This window comes from Phoenix dactylifera, chromosome 1, assembly GCF_051530095.1.
Source record: "Phoenix dactylifera cultivar Ajwa chromosome 1, Ajwa_hap1_PhDact_Kaust_v1.1, whole genome shotgun sequence".
Taxonomy (NCBI): domain Eukaryota; kingdom Viridiplantae; phylum Streptophyta; class Magnoliopsida; order Arecales; family Arecaceae; genus Phoenix; species Phoenix dactylifera.
In genome coordinates this window covers 12,621,399-12,643,921 of record NC_143190.1, presented here as the reverse complement: position 1 = coordinate 12,643,921, position 22,523 = coordinate 12,621,399, and the positions used below count along the sequence as shown (strand labels likewise).

General features: G+C 38.6%; 2 protein-coding genes across 5 annotated transcripts; one reads left to right on the top strand and one right to left on the bottom strand.

Annotated features, from left to right (window-relative positions):
* LOC103720103 (FAD synthetase, chloroplastic-like) lies at window positions 1-8,151 on the top strand. The gene is made up of 5 exons (XM_008809658.5): window positions 1-248; window positions 1,714-1,883; window positions 4,131-4,266; window positions 6,919-7,094; window positions 7,186-8,151. The coding sequence occupies exons 1-5, from the start codon at window positions 91-93 to the stop codon at window positions 7,674-7,676; spliced, it is 1,131 nt and encodes a 376-aa protein (XP_008807880.3). The 5' UTR covers window positions 1-90; the 3' UTR covers window positions 7,677-8,151.
* Window positions 8,152-10,856: 2,705 nt separating this feature from the next.
* Window positions 10,857-21,803, bottom strand: LOC103720102 (ATPase 11, plasma membrane-type). Of its 4 annotated transcripts, none has more exons than XM_008809653.5 (22): window positions 21,598-21,803; window positions 21,304-21,480; window positions 21,037-21,156; window positions 20,837-20,935; window positions 20,570-20,707; window positions 20,226-20,360; window positions 19,941-20,120; window positions 19,637-19,843; window positions 19,211-19,330; window positions 18,972-19,091; window positions 18,751-18,873; window positions 18,561-18,665; window positions 17,910-18,054; window positions 14,123-14,287; window positions 13,778-14,016; window positions 13,614-13,646; window positions 12,897-12,978; window positions 12,525-12,685; window positions 12,092-12,277; window positions 11,822-12,004; window positions 11,553-11,731; window positions 10,857-11,129 (listed from the first exon to the last, which is right to left on the bottom strand). In XM_008809653.5, the coding sequence occupies exons 2-22, from the start codon at window positions 21,355-21,357 to the stop codon at window positions 11,033-11,035; spliced, it is 2,871 nt and encodes a 956-aa protein (XP_008807875.1). In that variant the 5' UTR covers window positions 21,358-21,480; window positions 21,598-21,803; the 3' UTR covers window positions 10,857-11,032. The 4 variants fall into 4 exon arrangements, with proteins under 4 accessions (XP_008807875.1, XP_008807879.1, XP_008807876.1 ...); XM_008809657.5 differs by having other exon boundaries at window positions 21,304-21,442; XM_008809654.5 differs by having other exon boundaries at window positions 21,576-21,779.
* Between the last annotated feature and the right edge of the window lie 720 nt (window positions 21,804-22,523).

Below are 22,523 nucleotides of genomic sequence, written 5' to 3'. Positions count from 1 at the left end.
AGCGAGGTGGCGCGAGACCGGTGAAGGGAAGACTCTCCTCGCTATAAGTAGGACGATTTAGGAATCTTGCGCTCGCAGGTGGCGACGGCGATGGAGAGGGGAGCCCTCCACTCCAATCTCCGCGTCGCTCACTGCTGGCCGCTCTTCTCTCGCTCTCCCAACGCCCCTCGCTCGAGCGGGGAGCATCGGCGGCTCCGTAGAACGCCTCCCCCCTGCTCGACAGAGTTGTTGCTCGCCAAGCGCTTGAGGTCGTCTGTCTCTTCTGGAATTCGTTACGAAAAGCTTTTTTTTTTTGTTTCGATTTCTGTTTCTTTTCCTTGGTTAATTGTTTTGATTTCTTCGATTTTTGATGATTTTGGTGAATGATCTGTCTTTTTGGCCGCTTCTGCTTGCTTATAATCTTTATGCCGCGAAAACCCTAAAAATATCATGAGAAAACAGTGTATGATACGAGCTAAAGTGGTTGAAGTGAAATAAAAATCAAATAGATATCGCAGCCGCTTTTCGCCAAGCGCTTCGCGTCAGTTTATCTCTTCAATTTTGTAGGAAAAGAACTTTTTTTCGTTTCGGCCTCTGTTGTTTCTTGTTTGTGTATATTGTTTGCCTGTTCCGCTAATTGGATTTTGCAGTGCTTGATCTTTTGATAATTATGATTAAAAATCACTGCTTTGGTTACTTCTCGTTCCTTAGGGTCTGTGGTTAGGACCCAAAGAGAATACAATATATGGTATAGGACAGGTTGCAGAAATAATTCGGATTGTTTGAACTGCAACCAGAATCAAAAGGAAATACATTTGCTACTGACCGCATGACGTTCCTTTTCATCAACACTGTTTTCCTGTCTATAGAACTTGCTGTAAACATGGAGGCAGAAGGATTTGCCTTACATCATTTCTATATACCAATATGTTTAATTGCTCCCCTGGACATATACTTGTCTTCAAAGGTTTAAGTTCAAGATTATAATTCTTCATGTCCTTCAACGTGTTTGGTAGAATAAGCAACAACTTTGAAGATGTTTCAGTCAGTCTTAGGGGGGAAAGTGTGTCAAGCAGGGCTGGAACCCAATCTGAGACCATGAAACTTTGATTAGATTGGACTTAGTTGTTAGTTCATGCAAATCAGTACTTTGCTGAAATCACTTAAAGGCACGTGCCTTGCTAGACCTGATAAAAATTGGTCCAAGGACCCTTAAATTTTTAGAGTTGATCTAGACTCAACATGAAAATAACAGGACCTCAGTCTACTGACAAACAAATTGAATCTAGCTCTATATCTTAGTCATGGAGTTCAGATCATATCTGGGTTACGTTGGACTTTAGTTACCCAAATCGAAAGTAGGTGTGGAAGTGGATTCCAAATGTGACCAACTATGAACTACAAAAATGCGGAAGGTATGGAACAAAATTCCTCTTAAATAATTACACCCATGTTAGATTTAGATTTTTGATTGACTTTTATTTGAGCCATATTAATCTTACATGAACTTATGTGTGTTGATTTATTGTGTGCTTTTAATATTGTTCTAATTTGTTCACTCCTCATGTTGTCGCACAGTTTTTTGTTTGCAATTATTTGCTCTTTCATTTGTGAATCTAAGCTTCTATTTTATTTCTCATCAATTTTTTGATAAGAAAAAGCTTGCTTGGATTGATTCTTATGCAGAGATCTCTTTTTGTAAGTGATTATCCTAGTTTGTTTCTTTGATCATAGAGCTTGTAATTATTTGAAAGAAAGAGGATGCTTGATTCTGCATAAGGCACTCCCAAGATCTTCTATAAGAGTTTTCAACTCATGCGGACCACAAGAAGCAAATATAAATAGTGAAGCAATGAAAGATAAATGTCTTCTTGATTGTGGAGCAGATCAAGAATGTGTACTTGGTAGGTATATTCCTATACTCAGTCTTCCATTTGCTCAAATAAATTCTAAATAATGATGAATATATAAAATAATGAAGGCATGACCTACTTTACAACCTCTGTTTTATAGTATATTATGTTTTGCTTTTATTGAAGCTTGTCTTGGCTCGTTATTGTTTTATTTAGTTTGTATATCATGGTCCACAACTTAATGTTGTAACTTTATTGAACTCATCCAAATTGGTAATTCAATTCTTGTTTTTGAGCTCTCAATTGCCGGGACTTATGTTATAATTATTTAAGCAAGGTTTCTATTATAGGTGGTGACAGCTACACCAACCACCAGCGGTCACCGCAAAATGCCTTGAGATTCTTTTTTTTTTTGTAATAGTATCAAATTTTTATTGTTTTAGAAGTTTCTTATAGAAAATCAGTTTTGTAGTAATGATTATTTTATGTGTTGTCAACTATCTGCTTTATAATTTCCGGAGTGGAGCCAAGATTTTTGTGTAGGGAGGCAAGATTCAAAAGCAAATAACAACCAACTTCTCCTCCCTTGCCCCTGCACCCCCCTTGAAAGAAAAAGAGAAATAAAAATAATAACAATGGCTAATTCCAATCTTCTCATTGTACAAAGAATCTATACAAATATCCAATCTAATCACAATGTTCTCTTTTCAATAATTCATATTTATGATTTTTCAACATTTGATCAATTTAAGAGGACATTTCTTGAATGGATTGTTTGGCTATGCACCTTCCTCTTTTGTGTGCATATAAAAGGTATTTTGAATTGGATGGGAGTATAATTATCAAAATATATCAAACAATCTTGAACAATGAGACTACAAGACACTTGGACAATGAGACTACAAGACGACCATGTATTAAATGCTACCTTGAATAAAACCATGTGCAGGCTATGTGCCAAATTTTTGCTGATGAAGAGGGAAAATATAATGCACACATGCACATGTACGTGGTGCATATACATACATATGTGCATATCTTCACATGCACACATATGTAAAGAAGCCAAAAACTTTTGCTTCCAATGCTCATAAATGTTGATTTCATTATTTATTTGTTTGCCAAAAGACTATTCTTACTCCTAGACCATTCCAAAGTTGCTAGAAGGGGCACGTGGCACCCTTTTGCAATATTTTCATATTTTAGTTTGTCAAGGAACTCATTCTCTCTTTTTTTGGCTCACACACAAAAAAAAGTTTTTTAACGAACTCAACACTGATTTGAGATGTTGGGTGGTTAACAGTGTTGCATGTACACGAATATGAGAATTGCATATAGATGTATATCCAAGGGTTTGAAACAACAAGAGGGAAAAGGAGATACGAGAATACATAAACTATAATTTTAACTCATTGTATATTTATACCTTTAAATATTGCTTGTTAATGTGTTTCTATATATGTACTTTTCATTTAAACCTCCCAATTAACTATAGGATGCAAGAAAAACAATATTTTGTAAAGTTATTTCAATGCCGACATTCTTAAAATATCTGAAAATAACAAATACTCACTCCCAATATCAAAATGGATGGTTAAACTCATTGCTCGAAGAGTTCAACTCTCAACCGATCATTAAAATGGTGATCAAAGAACTTCATAAATATCCAAGTATCTAATACATATCCAACTCGGATATGTAATTGACACAGATTTTTGGACATGCGAGTGTTCAAGTAATGCAAGTGGTTAACTTTTCTAGGTATTTTAATAGGAAGAATAGATTAGAGGTCTCTAGTATAGTTTGAGGTGTTGGGTGGTTAAATATTTGGGGTTATTTCGAGCATGGAACCGGCAGACAATTTTCGAGGAACTAGATAGGCACAGGAACAGTGGGATTTTGGTTATCTCTGGAGAGAACTGTGAAAAAAAGGCAACAAAGGGTGCAATATATTTTAACTAGGGGGGTGGTCACCGCTCATGACTGTATGGTATACTAGAAAGAAATCACAAAATATATGTGGCTCCACCCCGATGTGATCATCACTTATGCTTCTCTTGACTTATTGCAGGTAATTTGTTTTTAAGAAAGGTACATGCACAATGTGCAATTATTTTTCCATTGTCTATTGTTTATTGAGATTTTCCCTTATATGCGTCATAAAATTAGGCATTAGATTTATGAGTTAACATGGCTTTTAACAACGTTTTTTGACTTTTTCTTGTATATTGTGCGCATCTCTATACCTCTCTGTATACATATGCACATTTCTAATTGTTTTTTTGGTACCCACTTTAGGAGGCATAGTTGCATTGGGAAAGTTTGATGCTCTTCATATTGGTCATCGACAACTTGCAATTCAGGCATCAAAAGCTGGGACTCCTTTTCTATTATCATTTGTGGGAATGGCAGAAGTACTTGGTTGGGAGTCAAGGTACAATTGTTGATATATTATTTTTCCAAATGTTGGTTACATATCTTTCCTTGTCGTTTTAAAGAGGAATTTAATCAGAGTAATTTAAACTTCAAAAGGATAAATTCTTTTGCATGTTACTATGTATATAATGAAGATCAACATAGTAGGATATTTGAGAAAGCCTTGAAAAGATTCCAATATATAGGGGAGGAGAAGAAGGAGAAAAGGAAAACGAAAGTAAGAAACCTGTCAACCATAACGAATGAGTAGTGGAAAATTTATCTTGATGCTTGGAGCTTTTTCTGGCACAACAGAACAAATATCACCTTCTTTTCTTATGTGGCCATATTATGCCCTTTCTGTAGTGTTACAAGAAGAAGACGGCATAATCCTTGCTAAATCTGTACTCTTTGCTTGGATTTATGCTGACTTAAACTCATGGTATGAAGTTTCACCTGGAACTTTAATACTGAAAGTGAATTGTTTTGGTTTCAACCAGAAAAAAGTAGAGACTAGGGTTGGTTTTGTTAGCTTCACTGAAGCTAATCTATGAGGTCATAATTCTTGTATTTATGGGCTATCTATGTCATTTTTTTCACTTCTTTCAATACAGAAAGCATTTACTATAGATTGGACTTAGATTTGCTGGTTTTAGTGCAATATTTTGTTTGAGATGCAGGTGGAAGTAAAAGCAAGGTAGGCTTGAACTTTGAAGTACTACTGTTTGGGGGGTTAGCCCTCATATCAACTTATGGTTCGTTGACATGCTTCGTTATGGCATGTGATACGTACCTTGGTATTCCTCAGTATAGTGACTAATGTATGCGGATGCGGTGCAGTCAGTTCTTTAAACTTTGAAACAAAAGTTTTGATGCAGGTTTTGCAATTCTAAAGAGCTATTTGGTTAACAAGTTTTACTAAAACAGGTTTATAAAAAATTCAAATTTAATGAGTTTTACAAAAATGATTTTTGGTCATTTTTTCATAAATCCTGTTTTGCCAAAGCGAGCAAGTGATAATCCTGAGAACATGTTTTACAGAGAATCATGCTTCTCAATTAGTTATTTTAAAAAAAGTCACAAGAAACCAAGTAACTCCTAAAATTCAGATCTTATGTCCATTTTGATTTTCAGAAGTTAGATTGCCGTTAAACAATAAAATTCTGTATTTAGTCTAGATATTTTTTAGAATAATAATTTAAAAACTCTTTTTATTGTCTCAATGCAGAACTGCTGAAAAAATACGTCGAAAGGTCCAAAAGGACCAAAACAATATGATATACTTAACCATGATATCTAAGTTATGTTCCCATCTTAATTTATATTTCTTTTTTTTCCTTTCCTCCTAGTTTTAGTTGACTTTTTTTTTATTAGTTTCAAACAAACTAGCTAGAACTGGAGAAGGAACTGCTCAGATGGAAACTCCTTCCTTTCCAACCGGATTCATGAGTGAAGGAAAACCAATACTAAATTTGGCACCAAGTTTTCAGACCTTACTTTTACCGAAGCAGAAATTATTTAACCATAATAACTGACTAGAGGCAAAATTCACAAAAGAGCCCTGAGCTTTATTCAAATCTTTAGAACAAATACCAGTTTCTCTACCTCTTTAGTCGTGTTATTTTTGTTATATTTAAGTTGCAATAATAGGAGAGAAAGAGCTTAAACAAATTTAAACCATTTGATCAACTGATTAATTTGGGATAGCTTGACTCTCAAGTTACCGAAGACTACCTAAACAGCACTATCTATTTCTTATTTTAGGAGGAAAGAATTTAGACTCAACTCGCTATCACTACACAATGTCCAACTCAATTAAGCTTGAAATTACTGAGTGACCTGCATTCCATTTTATTCTTGATTTGATTGCATCAGGAGGAGCCAATAAAGGCAATAAACGAAGTGCATAGTGTGACAGAACAGTTACTAGGCATGGATGGCACTTAAAACCTTGATTAATTCTAAATGTACAGCCACAAGATTTTGACTTTTTTGCATATTTACTTTATGGCATTTATACTTCTTTGGGTCAACTCAACTAGTCAACTGATCTGTATAGAAAACCAGTTTTCAAAGTCCCTATCTATTAGCTGTGGGAGCTACCAATTAGTTTGTGTTTTTCACTTGGCATGTTCTGCCAAATGCTAGTGCTACTTGATTAGATCTTCCCTTTGCCAAATTCTAGTACTAGTTGATTGGATTTTCCCTGACAATGACCTTCTTCCCAGCAGCACAATATTTCTATGGAGAACATATATTCTGTATCCTAAATATTGATCTTTGTTGCGTATATCTATCTTCCTATGTGATGATTCTATTGTAAGAGGAATGCTGTACGTGTGATAGATTCATGTGGCTTGCAGATTATATTCATCTATACCCTTCTGTGGCTTTTTTTTTTTTTTGGCAAAAACGCCCATCTGTGGCTTTGGCACTTCACGAATGAAAATTATCTCAAACTTCTGCACAGGCTTCCCATAGTCCAAAACGTGACCGAAAATGAATTCTTTCCTCTTGGGCCTCAAATTCTGTGTGTATGTGTGTGGCTTGCAGATGATATTCATGTATACCCATGTGTGGCTTTAGCACTTCACAAATGAAAATATAATTGGAAGTTAGATTTGTTAATTAATTTCTCTAGTGAACTTAAATTATCAAAACTTCTGCACAGGCCTCCCATAGTCGCAAAATGTGACCGGAAACGGGTTCTTTCCTCCTGGGCCCCATATTGTGGTAATGAAGTTCCTCTTGAATATCAAGTTGAATTTTCTAATGTTAGACATCTTACTCCACGGCAATTCGTTGAAAGGTTGTCCAAGGAGCTCAAAGTAAGTGGAGTAGTTGCAGGTATCAAGCATATACTTCTTGTTTTCCTCTAGTTATTTCCACAACTACATTAATTGTACCAATTGGTGATCTTCTGAGTCATTTTTGGCAGGTGAGAATTATAGATTTGGTTATAAAGCATCTGGTGATGCGTCGGATTTGGTGAGGCTTTGCAAAGAGTATGGTTTGTCTGCATATATTCTGAGCTTTGTCATGGACAAGACTCGATGTTATAATGGGACAAGTAAAAGCATAAATGACAGAGGACAGGTATCATCTACTCGTGTTCGCCATGCTCTTGCTATGGGCGACATGGAATATGTAGCGGAATTATTGGGGAGGAAGCATCGTCTTGTGTTGATGTTGGATGACCAATGCCTTTTCATGCAAAATAGAATTTTGGTTTCTAGATCTTGCATGCTAAACCAGCCACCAGTGGATGGTCTGTATGAGAACTGCACTCTTCTATTGGATAATGTGTTTGTTGGGCCATGCAAGGTGGTCATTAATGATGAAAAAATTGATATAGAATGGGATGGTAAAAGCAATTGGGTGCAAAATCCTGTTCGCAGTGGCCAACTCCTCAGTATAGAGTTTGGCTGATAGAAATTATGAGGGCATTGATGACTTGAATGAAGCAAATGGTATCCCTCTTTTTTGATCAGCCCAAGGGTGGACTCTACCTCAAGGGACAAACAGCTCGAGTTACATCTAACTGGCTAATATCAAGGGAAGACGTGCAAGGAGTATTTCAAAAGGTATCCGCCTACAAAATTTTTTAGTAATTTATTTTGAATTTATAATAGAAAAGCATAGGTCGGAACAGGAAAGTGGTTAATCTTATGTTCATGCTTGATATTTATTTGTCACATAAAAATAAAAACATCTCCCATTTGTTTATTTCTCTGTTATCTAAATTTAAGGGTCTGTCAGGATGATTTTTCGAACCTTGGCCTGACCTAAATCTTGACTCTGCATTTTCATTCGTTTTTCCTATCCAGAGCTGTTGTATTAGCTTCTTTCTATATCTGTAGCAGTGAAATAGTAGATTACTTGAGCATGGTATTTTATGCTAAAAGGTGTCTGGGTATGCCATTTTTATTTGCCATTCAACAATTAACTCTTGACTAATTGGAGGGTAGGGCTGTGCAGAGGTCACAGATGAAGCTCGGGTTGGGTTAATTGTAACCCATCCAAAACCAACCTGTGGCTTCGATTTGGTTTTTCTTATTACTACCTAATTTGGGAAGGCCTTTGCAATATGATCAGGCTTTAATTTTATAACAGGTTCCCAATAGAAAGGTCACACTGTATTCTGTACATACATTTTTCCTATTTATCTGAATACAAAGCTTGCTCGGTTCTGCTACAGCTCCCAATATCGCACTCTAGAACCTAGTGACTTTAGTAGGCCTACTCATCCTTAATCCATCTAACTTGTATTATATTTGTACTGAAAATTTTAGGGATGAGCCTGAGTTTACATAGAACTAAATTATGTACATTTACTAGAGTTCTACGGCCGGGCGAGGAGAAGAAGGGATGGATATATTCTCACAGCAGGATAAATGGAGCCCATAAAACTCAGCAGCTGTTATTGGTTGCATGCATAGCTGTATTTTCTACGTTTAGACTAGAGGAGATCCATTTACTTCAGAAATAGAGCCTACTTTAGAAAAGTAAATTATGTAGGGCTCATCTAAATAGTGCTCATCTATGGCCAATGACCATAGCAGCTACTGCTAATTAGCATTCTGTGAGCAGCTTGTGTCCTTCATGAGTTGTTTCTGGGGACACCTCTTATTTGGATCGAGAGAGAGAGAGAGAGAGAGAGAGAGAGAGAGAGAGGTGAAATGCTTCATGAAGTGGGAAAACAAGCTTGCATTGGTTGGATATAAACCAGACTCCTCTCGGGCAGCAATGGTGGCCGAGCTTGATAAGACTCAGACGCTTCGATTCCACCATGAGAGGCTAGCTATAGCTTTCGGGGCTGCTTAACATGAGAACCGTGACACCAATGAGGATATTGAAGAACCTAAGGGCGTGCAAAGGCTGCCACGCCATAACTAATTAAGCTTATCTCACAAAAGTTATAGTGTTGAGATCATCGTGAGAGACCGGACTAGATTCCACCATTTCAGAGACGATCTACGTTCTTGCGTGGGATTACAGGTGATAGTTTGGAGGACATATCTCATTCCATACATAAGCTCAAGCTACCGACCGGCTGAGCAAGTCTCTATAAAATGAACTAAATTGGTTTAGATGAGGAAGATCGTTTCGTATTGAATCGGATTGAAATAATGAGGAGGCATAAGCTCGAGCTCATGGTGTGACAGACAATTTGAACAAATCAGTTTGACTCAGGAAAGAGTAATTTTCATTGTGCCAGATTACACGTAGATCTAGTCTGATCGTATCGGTCTTATCTGGCTGTCGTAAAAAATAAGGCGGACTGGTATTATATAGCTTTAATATGATAAAATTATAACTATATATTCAGATCCTGATTGGATGCCGGAGCACCCTATCTGCTGATAAGATATGCCTTAAGGCCGCATTTGGTTCGAAAATTAAAAAAAATGAGAATAGTAAAAATTAGGTTTATGGAAATAGCTACATCATAAGTCATGCTAATTTTTGTTTGGTTCCCCTTTTGAATAGCAAAAGATATCTTTGTGGAGTAGCTTTTGAATAATTAATGATTCTTTTATCCATTAACAAAAAAGTAAAATTAGGTACAAGAAGTATCTTTATACCATAGAATAATTTATGACAATTCCCTCTTGAAATAGTTATGCAAATAATAAGCAAATTTGACCGACATAACCATTCCTAGGCTATATATTATTTCCAAATATTATTTGGCACATACTAGACAAATCTCATGCCGACTTTATGCATGAAGCAAACACAATCTAAGAGAAAATTTAAGAGATGGAGCAATGTCCTAATTACCTTGAAGGGTAAAAGGCTTCATTATCTCTTAGTTACACAGTAAATCATCTTTTCAGCCGAGCATCTCTTTGTTTACTCTCCCAATGCTAACTAACTACTTTATTTCCCCTTTCTCGGACCACTCTTGCCGTAGGTTAGGTGCAGACTATGGGCCATTCTTTGAAGCTTCATTTACACCGTTAGCAGTGTCGTTGCAGCAGCAAAAGGACTTGCAAGAAATGAATGCTTCCTCCATTCAAAATTTAAACATGCCCTCTTTGTACCATTAAATATTTGTACGTGGTCCAAAGTCAAATAAATTATATTAAATACACTAGCTGCAAAATTTTCCTGATGCCAATAACCATCCAGCAGCTACTAAGGTGGTTGGGATTTCTTTTTTAATTCTCAACGAGGAATGGATAATTTTTTTTAAAAAAAAAGTTTCCACTGGGATCATAGTTGACTCATGTCATGTCACCAATGTTGCCCATGTGGCTGATGCCTAAAAGGCCCACAATCTATCAACCCCAAAAGAAATGAACCAAACTTGCAATAAATTATCACCCACATGCAACCCTTGATGTGATTGCTCTCAACCAAATCTTTTTTTTTTTTTTGGTACAGCTCAACCAAATCTTTATGGGATTGCTCTCACAGGACGAGCTCCATATCATGTGCCAATCTCTGAGAGATCAATAAGATGACAAGGCACAAGGGCCTGCCCCTTGCATGTAAGCCTTCCGTATAGAAAGAAACCAGAAATGAAGGACAGCTAATGGAGCAGAAAGGGGAGAAAATGACTACGCATTGAACCGAAAGGCAAGGAAAAACGGGAGAAATAAGTTCCAGAAAAAATATCAAGATATAATAGTGTAGTTCATGTTAAGGGATGATGATAGATTACATATAAGCTAATAAGAGCCGGTCACAGAATTTACTCGTCAGCAGCAGAACAATGGATATTTTCTGAAAGTTCAATTGAGATGCTTGCCATTCCTATGGTGCTGAAGTTTGAGCAGTCACACGGTATAGGCTTGCTGAATGGTGTCAATATCCAAGCCCTTCAGCCTCACGACAGACTCCACATGTCCCTTTAATGTGTGCAGTTCCCTAAGTCTGCAAACATGCAGTAAGAAATATTCAGCTCCCGGACACAACATGATGTAAATTTGCACTGCTAACTGGATTTAGTTTTTAAATATGCCGTATGGAACCAACTGTAAAACTCCGACAACTCACTGTGGGCCCCCCTGTCTAATATCTGTACTTAATTTTCAAATTATTTTTTTCTGTATTTGAATGCTCTGGTGATGCTGTGATCCCATCAAGTTTATAAAAAAATTTAAAAAAAAATAGAAAAGTCTAGTTTCGTAGTTCAATTATTATGTTAAAAGTACTCATGATTTGAGAAAAGGTCGCTGGAGAAGTGGGGCAGCAACCTATGTATTGGATATGCAGCACGTAATAAAACTAGTGGGATGTGAAAGGTAAACGGTAAAAACTAATTTTTTTTCTTCCTGTCAGGTTTCCTGGTCATACCTTGCAATCTCAGCTCGCCTTTTGGCCTCTTCTGCCATCTGATTAAGATCAGCGAAGCTGGTCCTCTCGCCGAACATCTTGGTCTCGGGAGGATGCAGCCCATGCAGTGTTCTCTGAGCATGTGCCCACTTGAGCTCCCTAGCTTCCTTTCCGAAGTCCTTCTGCCTCGTAAATGCAATCTGCAAGAAGAAATTATCCCATCAGTCAGCGAGGAAGCTGCATACCATAAATAGAATTTGTCCGTCGATGAGTTCTGTATTGCAAATTACTCTTTGCTCGATGACGAGATCCCATGCCCTCCCACTCAGAGCATAGCGGGTTAGGAACTTGATTATATCAAGTGGAAAATAGAAGATGATGTTGTAAAGCCAGATGACACCAGCCCAGCCCCATCCGATCCCCTTGATTGCAGCAAATCCCCAGTCGGCATACACGGCTATGAGGGTAGCAACCTGCATGTGTACATGATAACACATGACTATATATTTCTTGGACATCAGTCTTACAGGCATTTGATCCGTGGAGGAGAAAAAACTCACCAGCTGTGCAACCAAGAAAGCAGCAACAAGAAAGAAACCGGGCCGCTCAACAAAGGACCAACTGCGGGATCGTGTCACAAATATGAGTGCCTGACTGATGGTGCTCACTTGCAGGTAGACTGCAGAGGCAAGCTTCTGAAAGTCATCCTGAGCTGTTTTCTCAAGGCTTTCGACATGGAATACCCGCTGACGAATGATCAAAGTATTAGAGCAAAAAAGATATTAATACCCTAAAAATAATGATCAAGCAAGAATGTGAACATCCCAGGCTTTTTAGGCATCAAAAACCGAAAGTGTTCATTTTAAATGCACTGGAAGCTTTAAGAAACATTACTCAAACAGACCGGCAGATTTCAATCAATTATAATAATCATTTCGCAGTCAGCAAAGAGAAAGTGAGCACAAAAGGTTCTAAGAAATAGAGTCATTATACCGGAAAGAAGTCGGTTTTGTATGCAGCCCAGAAGAAAATGACTGTCATCATCGCCAAATAGCCACCAAGGATGATTCCAGTTGCAAAAATCTCAGACAGTTTCCAACTGTCAGGCTGAGGAGATGGCTTCACCCTGTCCTTTGATATAGTCATTATGGTACCTAGTCATGCCATAAAAGAGTAGGTCATGTAGACTGGAAGAGTAGTGCGTGTCAAGAGTAGAAAGAATTGAGCATGGTCAATCAGTGCAGCAGGACGATAAATCTCACTAACCCAACAGTATATTGCAAGAGTAGCAAGTAACCACGCATTAGCTAATTAGGGAGAGGAGGGAGGTGTAGGGGGAGGTAGATCATCAGAAAAAAGTATTACCATCATTGAGGATTGCAATGATAAGGACCATAAAAGGCGGAAAGTCAAAGTGCCAAATGAGAGCCAGCAGCATGAACCCAAGCTGTTGAAATAAAAATGTGAAGTGAGGACAAATTTTGCAATTTCTACTTAGATACGGCTGCAAAACCAATATATATTGAAAGTAAGGCCCTTGGACACTCAACAAGCTAATTCACATGGTATCTCTCATGCAAGAAGAAAGAGTGAAGCAATAAACGAAAATAGAGGAATTCCTGGATCAGGGGACTCGGTAGATTCCACAATCCACAGATTTTTGGGCTCTCAACAATCACCTTTCTCCACCGAAAAACTTAGATTTAAAGAGAAACAAACTCTTCCGAGTCCTCACACTTTCTCTTCTTCTGCCCATAACATCCACCCCCAATATGCATAGCTTTATTGGTTATTTAATAGGCCTTAAGCATTTTTATCGTATATCCAATTCATATTACTTGTAGCAAATTTATGCAAACTCATGCTTCTTAGCTCAGTGCATGTGCGTGGAAGATGGTTACACGAGCAAACAGAACATAAAACCAATAGAATATGTGCAGCTTTATCCCTGACTGCTAAATAAGTGGCAGACCGAGGCAACCCAAGTAAGTCATAATGAACACTTGAACAGGACTTAGTCTCACATAGAAGCATAAATTAATATTTCAAATACAAACAAAAAGGATAGCTTGTCAAACATACCACAATACGGATTGTAATTGAAACCGCATAGATCTGCAAAAAATAGAACCAAGTTATCAAAACCAGCTCAAGCAAGTATAGAAGAACTGAAAAAGACAAACTCAAGTTGCTCAATGTTAATTGTTAGATAACACTATTGACTGATGAACACAGACACAACTTACAGTATAGTTTTTCATTCTCTGAAAAATGGCCCGACTGGTCAGCACAGCACTGATAATGACACTTAGACCAGGTTCCGTAAGAACAATATCAGAAGCACTACGAGCTGCATCAGTTGCATCAGCAACCGCTATCCCAATATCAGCCTTCTTTAGGGCAGGAGCATCATTCACACCATCACCAGTCATACCACATATATGCTTCCTTGCTTGCAAGCGTTTAACAATCTCATACTTATGCTCTGAAAATCGAAGGAACAAGGCAATATACTTTACCAGATTACTCCCAACTTAGAAATAAAGAACTAACCAACACTGTTTTAGATTTCAAAAAATCAGTGATGGTACCTGGAAAAACACCAGCAAAACCATCAGCCTTCTCTATAAGTTCATCAATTGGCAAAGCAGCTATTGACTCATCCTTGTTGTGGCCCAACAAAGCAGATGAGGGGTACATGTTTGTACCCATCCCCAAACGACGGCCAGTTTCCTTCCCTATGGCCAGCTGATCACCTGATTGAAATGGAAAAATCCTTCAAAGTTGGGCTAATGTCACAGAGAACATGTAGAACGCAACAAATTAACTTGTAAATACACATGAGAGCAGGCCAATCTCCGTCAGCTATATCAAGGGGAAGAAATGCTTAATTCGTAGAAGTCTCAACTTCTCAACTTGGTCTCCAGAAACATTGTAATGCAAATTGCCCACAGGCACGAGCATTTTTCACATAAATCAGGCATGTTTATTCTTTACATGTATGCAGAATGTTTGCTACAGTATTACTATTACCCTTCAACAAAAGGGCAAAAATAAAATAGAAATCTACATTGTCCGCATCTAGACCCAGTATCAGGAAGACTTGACCAATCTCAGAAGAATACTTAAAAGCCATCATAGGGTCCACAAGGTATAATGGTAATGTAAAAAATATCTGCATACCATTATTCACTCACTACTTAGCCAAAAAATTTGAGAAGTACGGGAATCTTCCAAAACCAGCAAAATGGCAATCAATAAATGCAATTTTACTGACTGGTGATAATGTGGTAGAAAAAAATATAACAAAAAAGAACTAAGAAAAAGTAAAGCTGCAAAGTGAGCTAATTCATCGCATGTACCTCTGATTTATAGCCTTAATTGAAAGATAAAGACACAAGTTTTATTCCAGTTGAACAGCTAAGCCTGCTTTTCATGTTCCCAAATACAATGTTTCCATTAATTCCTAGAAGTTGAAACAACCAATGAAGACTTCTTTTTTTCGAGAAATGCATTGGAATGTCATCATCAAGGTTCAAACCTAGAACTTCTTCAAGTGCATTCAATGAGAGGGGTGTCAACCAGTGTAACCAAGTCCTGTTGGCATCAATGAGGACTTCTTAACAACCAAAAACTTCCTGAGGTAAGTGTAGCATTATATTCCAAGATGATTTGTCTCATGGAAGCTAAGAAAGCCTGCAGGTTACCTTGTTGATGCTCAGGCCCAATTCACTCAGTTATCCTCTCTTTTATCCTTAGTCTCATCGAATGGAAATGAAGACCAGTTGGTTTGGAACCTAAATGGGAATGGAATTTTCTCTAATGCCTCTATGTATCAAGTCTTGAATACAAGGGGACAGATGCGTAGTTTTGCAGCCAATCCCTGGAATCTTTTTGTTCCTCTCAACATCAAATGCTTTCTTTGGCTATGTTGGAAGAAAAAAACTCAATACTACAGATTTGCTTGGGAAGAAACTTGGAAAAAAACTTGGAGGGTGCATTTTGTGTAATCATAAGCTGGAAATAGTACATCATTTGTTCTCTCAATGCTCCTTTTCAACAATCTGGAAAGGCTATCTTGTTAGGTGTGCTGCATCCTCAACACTTCTTTGAGTTTCTTTGTCTCGACTGGAGGAGAAGAAATTTTTCAAAGTCTGCTCCACCGATCTTACTCATGTTGATTGCAGCCATAGCTTGGGAACGTTGGAAGGAATGAAATTCAAGAATTTTCTTAATAAGCAATCTTCTGTGATAACCATTGCTTCAAGAGGTCTTCACTTATTTAATCATTGGTCGTCCCTATGTAATCACAAAGCCTTGTTAGTTTTTTGAGAGTTATGGTTGAAAGTGAAAGATCTTCCACATGCACTTTCAAAAGATTAGAATTTCACTGAAGGAAAACTTCTTGGGCACGCACTAAAGACAGAGATCAACATTACTTACTGGCGGATTTCACTGCATTTCTGAATATCATTTTTGTCTCTATTCATGCTTCTAATTGACATGTACGAACAGACTTCTCAGATCTCCTTGTTTTCCACTCTCTCTTCAAACTTGACCCAGTAAATTATACCTACTGAATAAAATTTGGGTGGCTAAGCCTCCCTTCATCTCAAAAAAAAAAAAAAGGATTCATGGATAATGATATTGCATCTCAGCATACAAGTAACTACCAAATCATCCGTCACTTGGGTCTACAGTCGCCGTATGAGGATGGTCCAGCCAGTTTCTTTGTGATTAGAGTGATTTTGCTTTATTTTGATAGCCTTTGGGCTTATTTAGGTATTTTGTTATTTGATAGCCTTTGGGTTTATTTAAGTATTTTGTTATTTTGAGAATCTTATATATATGTTGGACTGTATGTTTGTATGGGGTATGCTATGAATGGAAAAAAAAATGATTCTCTTTTTTTAGCCCTGGTGTGAAGCCAAGAGCAAGAGCTAGGCGTAAAGCCTAGTTCCTTTCCTCCCCTTCCTCTCTTTTCCTTCTCCCTTTTTTCTCTTCCTGTGCTGTTCGGCATCAGCATTGGTATCAGACGAATATTTTTGTTACCACAAAAATCTGACGAATATTTTTGTTTCCACAAAAATCATGTGAACATACAACATAATATATATTTAACAAGAAAAGTTTTGTTTGTCCATATTCTGGAGAGAATAATACCATCAACAATTAAAATCGATAGAAAATTTTATCTAAATGTCAGTGTTTTACCTCTACCTTCTTATAATTCAATCAGGCTTTTTACAGGTTATTATTAAGATACTCGAGAGACACCCATAGATTTTAAGTGATACAAAGCTCCAAAATCTCCCGCATTCACCAGCTTATTTATTCTCAATTATCTCTCCAATAATCAAGTCTTACATCAATGAGGACTTCTTGACAACTGAAAACTTCCTGAAGTAAGAGTAGCATTATATTTCCAATATGATTTGTCTCATGGATAATGATAATAATATTGCATCTCAGCATACGAGCAACTCTAAAAATACAAAAGATTTTTTTGTATCCACAAAATTCAGGCTCATTCATCATAATATATATTCTACAAGCAAGTTTTGCTTCTTCATATTTGAAGAGGATAATACTATCAACAACTCAAATTGCCAGAAAATTTTATCCAAGCAACAGTGCTTTTCCTCCCCTTTTTATAATTCAGTTAGATCTTTAAGATATTAAGATACTCAAGAGACACCCATAAACCTTAAGCAATACAAAGCTCTAAGATCCCCTGTACTCGCCAGCTTATGTATTCACAATTATCTATGCAGTAATCAAGTGTTTTCTTCTACTTAATAAACTACGTACAAAGTGCATCTGAGAACACCAAGTAGACCAAGCCATGAACAGACTGAAGGGTGATCCACTTGAACTAGATCAGGACTACTAGTACAAACATTGCATCAATAGGCGCAATACTAATGTTGCACACATATGAAGTCCAAAACAAACAGTAATTCACCATTTTTGGATTCGTGAAATCAAAAAACATTTTATATCTGCATTTTACATCTTATGTAAGATAACTTTTGTCAAGCCCTCAAGAAAAGTAGCTCGAGTTGGAGCCTTCTAAGCATCTTGACCTATTTAAGCCATTGGCATCCGGTGCTCCACTAACAAAATGCTTTGGAGGAACTTGTTCCCAGAACCCATTAAAACCATTAGTTGATATTCTGATTTCACCTATTAGGATGCCATGGTTAAGATCAAGAATCCTTTTGTCAAAAAGAGCTCTCAAATATGTATGTGATTTCTTCAGAAATCCCAGATGATGATGACTTTACAGAACCAAGATAATGGCTTACATAAAATGGAAATTGCACATCAACAAATTCAGTTATTATATAATGTGATTTTCAATGAGAGAAATCAGACCTGTGATCATTTTGACATTAACACCAAGGTTGAGTGCCCTCCGAATTGTTTCTGCACTGTCATGTCTTGGGGGATCAAAAAGTGGCATGAGGCCAATGAACTGCCATGGACTTCCTGGACTCTCTTTCCTTCCTTCTGGAACTTCCTGCGCAATAATAGAGATAAAACATAATCAGAACACACAAACACTAACATATGTACATAGATATACTAGTGAATGGCCGCATAGCAAAGGTTATCATGTCAGCCAAGATCTCAGTCTGTATTGGTATTAGGCACCCTCTGGTACGATATATGGATAATCATGGGCCCTATATTCTTGGCAAATATAGGCCGATAGATTCCGGAATATCAGCTGATACAATAAAAAATTATCAGCCAGTACTGTTCATTCTTTTTTTTTACATCCCCCAATAAAGTTTAGAATTAATGGACTTCAAAATCAATGCCTAAAATTAGTTGCTTGTCTCAGTTCTTTACAAATATCCCCATCTTCTATGTTGGCCAAGATGAACAGATATCTTAGTTCATCTTGGTATTGGTTGCCCACTTAAATGAGATGACTAACATCTTGTCTTCAAAAACCTTCCCAGATAGGTGTGATATGAATCAAAAGAAATAGGTATACAACCGGGACAGCAATTTTTTCACCTGATATGCAACAGCAAGCGACCGAAGCCCCCGCTCAGCAAATTTGTCAATCACAGCATGGACCCTGCGCTCTATCTCTGACTTGTTATGTGCAAGATTTAAGATCTGCGTCATAGTTACAACAACCAAGTTAAAAAGGAACATATGCAACAACAATAACAAGATAATCAGAATGTCAAGAGAACAAGACCTGTTCTGGAGCACCTTTGCTGACACGATGCATTTTGCCGTCACTATCAATATATGTTAAAGCAGTCCTTTTGTCAGTAGGATTAAATGGCAGAAAGTGCACCTCTTGAATACCAGCTCGTGCCTTTAGAAGGCAATCACGTAAGAGAGACAGATGGATAAGAATCTATGCTGCCAAAAAAAATAGGCCAAAGGATGTGGAAGTTCCAAGTTCCAACCTACCTCCTTTGGGTCTGCAAGCATATTAACTATAGCAGTGTCTATAGCATCTTGATTCTCAGTTCGTGAGGCTCTAGCAGCCATTAGAATTACAGTATCTGGAGTTACACCTTTTGTGAAAACCTGACAAATACAATGGAGTGCATCAATTTGTCTACGTGAGTGAGAGATTCAAAGAGACACAAGGAATCCTGTAAAATTGTTATTGGAAAGGATTTAATAGCCAAAATGTTGAGTCTGACCTCGACAAGGTTCTGGTCCACTGTTAGCTTGTTAAGAGTAAGAGTTCCTGTTTTGTCACTGCAAAGGACATCCATGCCAGCCATTTCTTCAATTGCAGTCATTCTCTTCGTGATGGCTCCCTACAATGATCCCCAGCTTCCTTAGAGTCAAGCAACTCAGTGAAACAATTATTCAACTTAAAAATAGAGACCTCAGAGGCATTTAGATATGTCTACTCAAGAACCTATCCTGGGAGAAATCTTCAGCCTACACAGCCAGTTTTTTCCAATCATGATTTATTTTCATCTATTGCTTGAATTGGTTTTGCCATAACAATATACCTTGGTTCTCATCAAACACATGTCATGCACGGTTCCCCCAAAGCTAAAATTACCAGAACACTATAGTATGAACTCTCTATTACGTAAAAAACTATTCCTGCATACCTGCTGAGCTAAGCGGTGAGAGCCAATTGCCATTGTGACGGACAGAACTGTGGGCATGGCTATTGGAATCCCGCCAATAAGCAGAACCAAAAGATTGTCAATTCCAGGGCGGTAGGCCCTGTGTTGGATCGGATACATAACAATAATCTCGACACACATTCCCACCGCAATCGAACAAATACAGAAATTCCCGATAGCAGTCAAGACCTGCATTGCAAATGGCAAGGAATATTAAAGACCAGATCTTTCTGAAAGCAGGGAAAAGGCAAAATTCACTCAGAGATATTAGATATTCCCAGCTTGCCTTTTGAAAGTGACCAACTTGGTTCGTTGAGTCCACGAGATGTGCAGCCTTACCAAAGAAAGTATGAACACCCGTAGCAATAACGACAGCCTCGATCTCGCCCTGCTTGCATGTGGAACCAGAGTATACACCGTCACCTGGACCTTTGGTAACTGGAAGTGATTCTCCGGTAAGGGCAGACTGTGAAACATGAATCAAGCACAAAATTATAAATCCCAAAATTAGTCCACATGGATAGACACTGATTCTGCCAAAGTTAGGAACAAGACAGAGGATGGTAGGAACCTGATCAATTTTTAATGGATCTCCATCAAGGAGACGGGCATCTGCAGGGATGATATCCCCAAGCTTGATGCTAATAATATCCCCGGGGACAAGGATGGCCGATTCCTCCTCGCTCCACCGGCCATCCCTGAGCACCTGTTTTTTTTTAAATTTATTTTTGTTTAGACACAGAGAGTTAAGGTTCTTGTAACAAAGGCAATTTTCAACCTTTAACTAACATAAAAGTTCTCAAAATTCTTGCATTACATGCTTTTGGAAGTACAAAAGCAGATAACAGGAACTGGGATTGGCGACATATGTATGTGATTTAAAAAAAAAAACGGTGGGATGGAGAGCACAGGAACCTTGGCTTTGGGGGCGAGGCGGGCCATGAGGGCTGCCGCGGCATTACCAGCATTATTCTCCTCGATGAAGCTGATCGTCGAGTTGATCACAAGCAGGGTTATAATCCCGACGAAATCCTGCCAGTCTGGGGGCTTCCCCTGTTGAACAGAACCAAAAACCAATATGCATTCATTAAAAAAAGAATTACGCAAAGAAATGCAACAATCGAAGAAATCCATAGAAAACAGAGCAGAAAACAATCAGATGCTGGTGTTTCCGAGTCTGACCCCTCCGTTGGCGAGGGCGATGGCCATGATGGCGGCGGCCTCCATCACCCACGACAGCGGGTTCCACATGAACCCCAGGAATTTCAGAATCTTGCTTTCCTGCAACCACAAACACATAGAAGAGGGAAAAAAAAAAAACATAAACAACGATTCTCCCGCAACTCTATCAGGAGAGGTGGGTAGGGGAAATAAAGCAGAACCTCCTTTTCCTCGAGCTTGTTGTGGCCGAAGATGGCGAGCCGCTCCTCGGCCTGCTCCGTCGTCAGCCCCTCCCGGGTGCATCTCAGATTGTCAAAAACCTCCTCCAAGGGTATGTTCTCCTGCCAACAATTCCCATCCAAAATTGTTAAAAAAAAAAAAAAAAAATCTCCCATCACCAACAACAACAACAAGAAACGGAAAAAAAAATCGGGAAAAAAAAAAAAGAAAGAAGGAGGAACTAAGAGAGAAGAGATCGGCGGGTTCACCAAATCGACGGCCTCCTTGAGGACGGCATCCAGGGTCGCCGCCTTATCACCCATCGTCTGAAGCCCACGCCCGTTCGCTCTCCTTTAATCTCCGTTTCTTTCTTTCTTTCTTTCTCTAGTGCTGCTGCGGCTGAAGCTTCTAAATCAGAGAAGGGCGGAGTCGGGGTGAGTGGAAACCTGCACAGCCCGGATTGCTTAAAGGAAAGAGAAAAGGAGTGTGACCAAAAAAAAAAAAAAAGGCAAAGCCAAAAGGACGAGAATGATTAAAATACCGAGCGAACGGTGAAGAATCACCTCTCTAGCTTTCGGCACCCCTAAAATTCCATCCGGACTGAGACTCCCACCCAAAAACTAAAAGAAGAAGAAGCCGGGTTTGATAAGGAAGTGGGAGAGAGAAGGAACATGTGGGATGGGGGATAGAAGAGATCAGAGAGAGGAGTAACTAGTAAGAGCGCGTTTATTAAAAAGAGTGGGCAAGGGATTTCACCACCACACCTTCCGAATAAATGGGGCCCCAAGCCGCGCATGTACTTGGCAGGTACACCTCCCATCTCCTTTAATTACATTTAAACCCCTCTTCCCGCATTAATTTCCACTCACCTAATGCCACTATTTCGTTTGTTTTTCTAAAAAAAAATTGAGTGCGACTTTGTCGTTCGCGAACAAAGGGAGGATATGGCAGGTTGGAGATGCTCTACCTGGCAGGATTTGAATGGGTTCGTAATGAGTTTGGTGTTGCGTCGTAGCGGCGGATGCCTGTTTAGAACTCACCGCCGCTCGCTGAGAACCGGCGCGCGACTGCCGGTTGGGTCACGCTAGGGAATCCCACAGGAGGCATCGGGGGACTCGGAGGTGGGAACCGGAGACTCGGAGGATTATATTACTCTTTGATTCCAGCGTTCGGTGCATTTGTCCTGTAATGCTGCAGAATGAAAATACTGGCCGTCCGTCCTTTCGCTAAGGGAGATCTGGACCGTCCGCGTGCATCCGGCTGCTGCTTTCATCCGCGAGAAGCAAACCTCTGGTATCTGACAGCTTTCGCGTGCTACGGATCAGTTTTCTTGGAATAACGGCTGCCCGGATCATCAGATGCACCGCACGAACATGATACAACAAAATGCCTTGAAGTGCCCAAGCAACACTCCTACAGCCAAAATGATTAACAACATAAGCAGCCATTCAATCCATTGCTTAACATTGTCCAGATATCTCGAAGCAAG